General features: G+C 40.8%; 1 protein-coding gene across 3 annotated transcripts in view; it reads left to right on the top strand.

Annotated features, from left to right (window-relative positions):
• dcp2 (decapping mRNA 2) overlaps window positions 1-8641 on the top strand; it is a 60964-nt gene that overhangs the window by 39859 nt on the left and 12464 nt on the right. For 2 of the 3 annotated variants that reach the window (XM_050052712.1, XM_050052710.1), the window contains 3 exons: window positions 1709-1814; window positions 3219-3320; window positions 6201-6252. In XM_050052712.1, the coding sequence (XP_049908669.1) occupies window positions 1709-1814; window positions 3219-3320; window positions 6201-6252 (260 nt within the window). The remainder of the gene's footprint in view (window positions 1-1708; window positions 1815-3218; window positions 3321-6200; window positions 6253-8641) is intronic. The other variant, XM_050052711.1, reaches the window with a different exon arrangement.

Below are 8641 nucleotides of genomic sequence, written 5' to 3'. Positions count from 1 at the left end.
TGTATGTTGTCCATATTATAAGGATATCTGGCCAATATCCTATATTCATGGAAAACCGGGCCCCCTATTAAAAGCTTTAAATAGCTTCCTTGGGGTGACCCTTTTCACACATCTGACTGTGTAAAAATACTTGTTGTATACACCATGTATTGTATTGTACTTCCTGGATGATGTGTGAATAAAAAACCTAAAAAAAAATTAAAAAAAATTGCTGGTGAGGAAGAAGTCAATACGTGAAAATGATTTATGAACCAGTGAAAAAAATTAATATTGTCTTGCGGTAGAGTTCTCAATTTCAACCCGAGCCCGACCCGAATAAGCCCGACGGGTCGGGTCGGTTTGGGCCAACTAATTAAGTTAATTGGGGCAGGCTGAGTCGGGCTCAGACAGCGGAGAGAGATTTAAAAAAAAAAAAAAAAAAAAGTGTGTCTGTCAGAGAAGCGCACTGCGTGAGGGTGTGACAGCAGCACTAACACACAATGCTGCTGTCCATGGTTCTCACTTCTGAGCAGCCTGTGAGGAAGAAAATATGCATGTCCGTTAAGATTATTCCAAATCCATTCATTATTCAATGTTATGTTGTTGATGTTTGAAGGTTATAGTTACCGTTTTTAATAAAGTGTTCGAGTTGAAGTTGAAGTATCGTTTGCTGTGTGTGTGTGTGTGTAAGGGGGATGATAATAGGGCTATAATGATTAAGCAAGAAGAATATGCGAATTATAAAAATAAAGAATGCTGAATTCCATTCTGACGAAAAAAATAATAATACTAAAACAAGATATGCTGCTGTGAAGTGTGAGCGAAGTTCAGTCAGTCAGTCAGCGTTCAGGTGCAGGAAAAGTGCTGAGAGCGGCTGCAGCTCATTAAATGCAGCGGCGTAGCGCTACATGACGTGCAATGGTTGCTCTCCTGTCTGGTAATATTATTTTGGGACATGAATGATTGGTTGACTTTAAGTGATTAAAGATACTGTATTTGAGCCAGGGAAGCCAGACTGCTGAGGCGCACAGGGGGAGCATCATTTTTTCCCCCTTCCATTTAAAAAAAAACAAAAAAAAAAAAAAACTCGGGTTCAGTCGGGCTCGGACCCAGTGATGTATGTGATGATGTCAGGCCGGGCCGGTTTCGGGCTTCAAGTCCCTCGGGTCATTTCGGTTTCGGGTTAAATTTTTGGGCCCGTTGAGAACTCTATCTTGCGGTAGGGTGTTGCAAACGCCAACTATCTCCAAGACCAATATCGCTCATGAACTGTTATATTGTTTCTGTAGACTGCCAGGTGCATTTCTTTGAGGTGTTACTTCTATCTAGTGATGGGTTGATGAATGTGTTATGATTGGGCCATTACAGTTAGTGGAGATGGAAGAAAAGAAATTATTGAAAAAAGATGGGTCATCAGTATTTGGGCCATAAACATTGCCAATTGTAACCGGGCTATTGTTGATTGAGATGTTAATGATGATGAAACGTCCTTCTTTGTCTGTAATGGTGGAGTTGTGAATAAATGAGACTTATTGCTTATTAAAATAGCAACCCCTCTTTGTTTTTTATTGTAATTGGCTGAAAACAATACTCTGCTTGTAATTTAGTTAGGTGATTAAATATTTGTATCTTTTAGATACAGTATATAGCAGAAGTTAAAGGCATTACCATCTGGGCCATCAGCAGTTGACCATCCACCTTGTCTTTGTTTTTTTCTTCCATCTTTTAGGTCCAAATCCCGCCGCCTCACCAGCACTGATGCATTTCCAGGAGACTGGGCAAAACACAAGCAGCAGAAGGCTCTGGGCCAGCTGACCCAGTATGACATCAACCAGGTTAGAAAAGACAGGACTCGGCCCCGATCACACAGAAAGTGTTTTGCAGGTTGCTACTCATAAAGAAATGGGAAGGTTAGGGTAAGGAGGTGATGGGGTGGTTGCCTGGCTACAATAAAAAGGCGCAGCAAGCGTTTGCTGCGCCTTTTTATTGTAGCCAGGCAACCACCCCATCACCTCCTTACCCTAACCTTCCCATGTAATCAATCTACCTTTTATTTATCATTAATTTTTTATTTTATTTATTTTACAGTAATTAGTATCTAGTGGCTAAAATGGACAGGCAGAGGGTACTTAAGCTCTGGTTGAGGGTAAGGGCCTGTCAGCAAATAGTTTGTTGGGCACAGGGAAACAGATCTGTGTACGTACATGAGACCCTAAAAAAAAAGGGTGGATGACGGGGAGTACCACCAGTTGGTCCAGGAGCTTCGCCTCCATGATTGCCATTTCCAGGCATATTTTAGGATCACATGGGGGTAGTTTGACAACCTGCTGCCTATCTTCAGGCTTGGCGTAGCAAAAGTGAATACTTACTACAGGGAGTCCATTGGTCCTGCTGAGTGACTGAGCACAACTAATTTCTCCTCCGTAAACACTGACATCCGCTTTGATGTGAGGGGGAGGCAGTAATTGCGTAATTTTGGGAGCCTACACAACTTGCATAGTGAGTGTACAGACGCCTGGCTCTGTATGTCTAACATTTCCAGTGCTCCAGGGGGCTCTGTACTCACCATTGGGCCCTAAGCAGCCACTTAGTTTGATTATGCATCAGGTCGGCTGTTCCTGGCGCACTAGTTTACTAGCCCGTCGGTGCGCAGATCTCCTATCGTTCATATGGCATTAGAAGCACAGCTACACTGGGCTTCCTAATTTAAACATTTCCTCATATGTTTCATAAAATAATTTATGTCTGTGTTGTCCTTTATTCTTATTTTGAATGTCTGACAGCCCACCACTAACATTTTAGTCCTGTCTCGTCTCATCAACGAAAACAAACCATACATACTGTCATAGTTTTTCTTATCAAAGATCAATTTTTAGCTTGTCAACACCTCGTCTTTGTCATGGAAAAAAGATTGTTGAGAACACTTGTCGTCATAGAATTCATTAATGACATAAACACTGATGGAGGGAGTAGAGCCGCTGCTTTATCCCATCAAGCAGTCTCTTCAGATCGACCCTTTACCTCTTAAGTACCAACCTCTGAACATCTGAGTTGATGAGGGCCACCTTAACACACTGTTCATTTTGGTCTTTGTGAGATGACGGATGGGAACTTGTGATGACATCTGACAACTAAGTGACAGTAACTTACTGATATAGCCCCTGTAATAGGACATAGAATCTATGAGTGGCTTGAGACAGGGTTGCTTCATCACAGTGACCTCATCCCATTCTCTGTAGAACCCAAATGTGAAAGGCGGGAAGAAATGTCAGGATTCGTCTTATGTGAAGAAAGGAGCCAATGACAATGGAACCAACAACCAGCAGGTGAAAACCACATTAGTAAGTGCAATATTTGTTTCATATTGCTGTTTTCAGTATAGAGGTCACATGTGATTTCTGACCTTTTAGAAAAAGAGACAAGCACAAACCTCAACACCAGTCATTAGTCAGAAATGCCACTGACTTTTCTGACCATCGCACAGTATTTTTATAGTGGATCTTGGACCAGTCTTAAAGCCACCGTCGCCGTTATTTAAGTACAGCCCCAATTCCAAAAAAAGTTGGGAAGCTGTCATTACAAACAGAACAACAAACAATGGTTTTTAAACCATTTTTGACCTATATTCAGTTGAGTACTGTACAAAGACAATATATTTAATGTTAAAGCTGATAAACTTTATTGTTTTTTGTAAATATACACTCAGTAAGTGCTTGGGAACTGAGGACACTAATTTTTGCTTGATATATGACTTAAGTTGCTCAGCAGTCAGGGGTCTCTGTTGCTGCATTTTACGCTTTGTAATGCGCCACACATGTTCAATAAGAGACAGGTCTGGACTGTAGGCATGTCACTTTAGAACCTGCACTCTTTTACTATAAAGCCACGCTGTTGGAACACATGCAGAATGTGTCTAATTGTCTTACTGGAAGAAGCAGGGACATCCCTGAGAAAGATGGCGTCTTGATGGCAGCATATGTTGTTCCAAAACCTGCATGTACCTTTCAGCATTCATGATGCCTTCACAGACGCATACCCATTATGGGCACGCACAAACACACCTTCATACTGTCACAGATTCTGGCTTTATACTTTGAGCTTTTAACAATCTGGATGGTCCTTTTTCTCTTTAGCCCGGAGGACACGACGTCCATGATTTCCAAAAACAATCTAAAATGTGGACTCATCAGACCACAGCACACTTTTCCACTTTGTTTTAGTCCATTTCAGATGAGCCCAGGCCGAGAGAAGTCAGTGGTGTTTTTGGATGTTGTTGATATATGACTTTTACTTTGCATGGTAGAGTCTTAACTTGCATTTTAGATGCAATGGTGAACTGTTTACTGACAATTGTTTCCAAAGTGTTTCTGAGTCCATGTAGTAATGTCCTTTATACAGTCGTGTTGGTTTTTGATGCAGTGCAGCCTGAGGTGTCAAAGGTCACAGTCAGTCAGTATTGGCCTTCAGCCTCGTCACTTTATTTGCAGAGATTTCTACAGATTCTCTGAATCTTAGATGATATTACGGATTGAAATCCCTAAATTCTTTGCAATTGTGCTTTGAGGATCGTTCTCAAACTGTTGGACTATTTGCCCACACAGTTTTTTACAAAGGACCATCCTTGCTTGTGAATAACTGAGGCTTTTGAGGATGCCTCTTTCAACCCAGTCATGATACCATCACCTGTTACTGATGAACCTGTTTACCTGTGGGAAGCTCCAGGTGTATTTTGAGCATTCCACAACTTTTAGGAAATGTGTTGCACGCATCAAATTCAGAATGAGTGTTATTTACAAAAAAACAAAGTTTGTGAATTTATATCTGTTAAATATCTTGTCTTTGTACTTAAGTCAATTGGATAAAGGTAAAAACGATTTGCAAATCATTGCATCATATTTTATTTATGTTGTACACAGCATCCCAACTTTTTTGGAACTGGGTTTGTACCTTGTCAGAAAGTACGACAGCAGAACATGCCCTCCTTTTATTATTTTCAAAGTACCTTTATGTGTTTCATTTAGGTTAGCCCTTTTTTGTGAGCCCTCTATGTTCATTGTTAGGTGTTTGTTTTTATATGATATGTATGTGGGGAATTTGATAAACATATTTGTCAGAAAGAAAGTTTTAAAGCCACTAGGGATGCACCGAATATTCGGTAACCGAATATATTCGGCCGAATATTGCAAAAAAAACACACATTCGGTATTCAGTGGAATAAGTTAAAAGCAAGGCCGAATAATAGCGGCGTGTTTTGATAACGCAATCAAACAGCGTGCCGTGACGGGCGGATTAAAATGTCGGCAGTGTGGCAATCCGTCGGTCACCGCACTCGCATTTGCGACTAAAAATAGTTTTGAGCGAGCAAAATAGGCTTAAATCATTCAGCACGCTGTGCGAGCAGCCTACAGATTTCAACCACCAGCAGAAACAAAAGGCAAATCCCACCGATTGTGGGTTGAACGGGGGTCACAGACATAGACAGTAATGTATTCCTGTCAAATACGGCGGCCATCGGCTTACCAGCGAGGTGAAGTCGGCTCCAATAATATCCTCTTCTTGGCGTCATGACTGTCCAGAAGTACCTGAACAGCCGAGCCAGCCGAACACAGGTATGTGATGTGTCAGAGGAGAAACGAGCCGTTAACGGTCCACAAACCTCACCGCATTTTAGGGACTGTTCGTTACTTATGAAGGGGAGGAGGATGGCTGGTTGATTCTTATTTTATTTATTTATTTTATTTTGATCCCCCCTATGTTCATCACTCATTGATGCTGTTTTTGAAGTATGAATAAGTCAATAAGTAATTTATTCCATTGAAATATCATTGATGTAGTATAGAAAAGTGATTTATCTTTTTATAAATGACAAAAGGCACATCTGCCTCATTTTCGCTGTGATATTGTGATACTACTCAGAACCATGATATTTTCGTTGGTATCGTACAGTGGGATCCAATTTTGGTACCATGACAACACTAATCTGGAGGGGGTTCATCTGCAAAAACTACTGAAATACTAAACAACGATATTCGGTATTCGGTACTCGGTATTCGGCCAAGCGTTTAATATTATTTGGCTTCGGCTTCGGCCACAAATTTTCATTTCGGTGCATCCCTAAAAGCCACTGTTTATTGGAATTTGAAAATAATGGACACTGACATGATAATGCTTTTAAGTGATGGTTTAATTACAAGCAATGCATTTCTGTACTATTTCTACAGAAGGAAAATAAAAGACTCCAGCCCAGAAGACTGCAAGACAGTTTTGAGAGAGGTTTGTACAGTTTTCATGTCTCACTTTAACACCGCACCCATTTTGTTAAGCTAATTGAGCAAAATGAAATAATTTTGCTGCTGTACTGTATCTGTTAATGTGACAGCGCTGTGTTTCTGGGTCCTGAGTTGGCAGACACCTTTACAGAACAACAACACTGACCCCTTTTCAAACATGAGACTGGCATGTCAGGTCACCAGAGCATTCACAGAGTGAAATACCAGAGGTCACATAGAAGAGAAAATAAAAAAAATATAGTAGAAATAAAATGGTAAACTGAAGGCACAATTCAGACAAATCTAAGAGGACATTGTGAAGCAAGTGTAACACATAATTTTTAAGAGTCAATAATTTCCTAGTAATTTCAATTAGGGATACCCCGATCAAGTTTTTTGATCACTAGGGGCCTTTCAGGATCTGGTGGCCAACATGTCTTCACTTCCTCTCACTGTACAAAAATGAAGCCAACATATCGCGGATATGGCCACTGCCATCTTGAACTGGTGATGTCATTTGTAGCCAGAGTCTACACTAGTGATGTCATGAGAACCAGTACTCGCAATACCTTTCGATTCCATGATGAAAAAACCCGGCGATACTCATTTTTTGAAAAACTGGAAGAACCGATACCAGCGTAAGAATCGGTGCTATGACTCTTCCGGAACTGATGGGGGCAGTATACGCCATATAGCGTTACAGTCCATGCCTACATTCAGAGCGAGGGGGTGACGAGGAAGAGGAGAGAGCGGCTGCATGCTAAAGCCCACATTCAGAAATAGTCACAGCCGCACTTTAGACCAGAAAATAGATCTGCTAGCAATATATGCAGTTTTAAACACCACTTTGTCTGTTTATTAATTGCTTTTATACAACAGTTCGTTCCGACAGAGTAATTTGATTGGACGAGAGGCATTCCATGAGTGCTGATATAGAGTACAACATCACTGGGACATGTAACAGTAAAATCACTCCGCTCACAGGTGTTATAAATATAAATACAACTGTTAATTAACCAACTGTCACACTCGCTACATTGGCGTACTTGAAACAGTCAAGTCCTGATCTATTAGTTTGCGCTGGTGGAGCCACATAAATAAACAAAGAAATCATAATCTGTTGTCATTTATTTATTGCAGCCAACTATAGCTAAGTGACGTTTGTAGAGTTGTTGTAGGCTATAAAAGCAAAGCAAAGCTTTGATATCATTTGAACTGAATTATCAATGATCATCTGATGAGGTACTGATGAGGATGAGGGAGAGTGGAAGCTGAATCCGGCCGTGCCAACATCCAGTTTGCCAACGTTTCATCAGCCGAACTGGACAAAGTTACGCAGTTGCAGATAAATGTAAATACAAAGTAGCTTGTGAGTTCCTGGCGTGTGTGCTGCGTTGCCTGGCAACAGACTGGGGAACTGTTGTTTTTTCGCTGAGCTACATAACATACTTAAATAATTTATTTCATCACCTTTTGTTAACATTTCGTTACTCAGCATTGCTGTTTAAGCTGTTGTTGAACTGTTGCATAAAAGCTGTAATTGTCTTCGGCACTCGAATGACCGAATCACAGCCGTGATGATATACAGTACAACATCACTACCTCTCGTGTGATATTGCTTAAATATGTTCCATGTTATTTTGTTTAATTTCAACAACACAGAGAACAGCTTGAGCAATTTGTGTGTGAGCTAACAATCAGGGATGACTGCGCATGGGTATGGAGCTTTATCCCTATCTTTATTCAAGAGAGTGGTCAATCAGTTTGAAAGCATTATTTATTGATTTCACATTCAAAAACCCTGCCCTCGCACTCAAATAGCCTCTGCTTGCGCTTGGATCTACTCTGTTTCTGCTCAAACTGTGTGCTCGCACTCAGATACCATGTTGCTTGCACTCAGATACCATGCACTTTTTTTTTTTTGTGTACCAACCCTGTCAAAATCCCCCAACCAATAGAATGCCAGATTTACTGTTGACCAATGAAATGATCCCNCACACAGATACCATGTTGCTTGCACTCAGATACCATGCACTTTTTTTTTTTTGTGTACCAACCCTGTCAAAATCCCCCAACCAATAGAATGCCAGATTTACTGTTGACCAATGAAATGATCCCTGCCTCCTTGCGGGTGCGCTCGCTTTAGTTTTAGAGCGTCCCGTCCAGGCGGGTACTCTTTAACCGGGTTCATCCACTCCGACCCTCCAGGGCTTTATTAAATGTTCTTCCCTTGCTTTCTTTACCACTTTTGGAATAAAGGGACTGTTAATTTACACACGTGCGCCATATATGTGTATATATATATACACTGCTCAAAAAAATAAAGGGAACACTTAAACAACACAATGTAACTCCAAGTCAATCACACTTCTGTGAAATCAAACTGTCCACTT

This window comes from Epinephelus moara, chromosome 9, assembly GCF_006386435.1.
Source record: "Epinephelus moara isolate mb chromosome 9, YSFRI_EMoa_1.0, whole genome shotgun sequence".
NCBI classification, from domain to species: Eukaryota; Metazoa; Chordata; class Actinopteri; order Perciformes; family Serranidae; genus Epinephelus; species Epinephelus moara.
The sequence above is the reverse complement of the archived record's forward strand: the minus strand, read 5'-3'. Positions and strand labels throughout refer to the sequence as shown.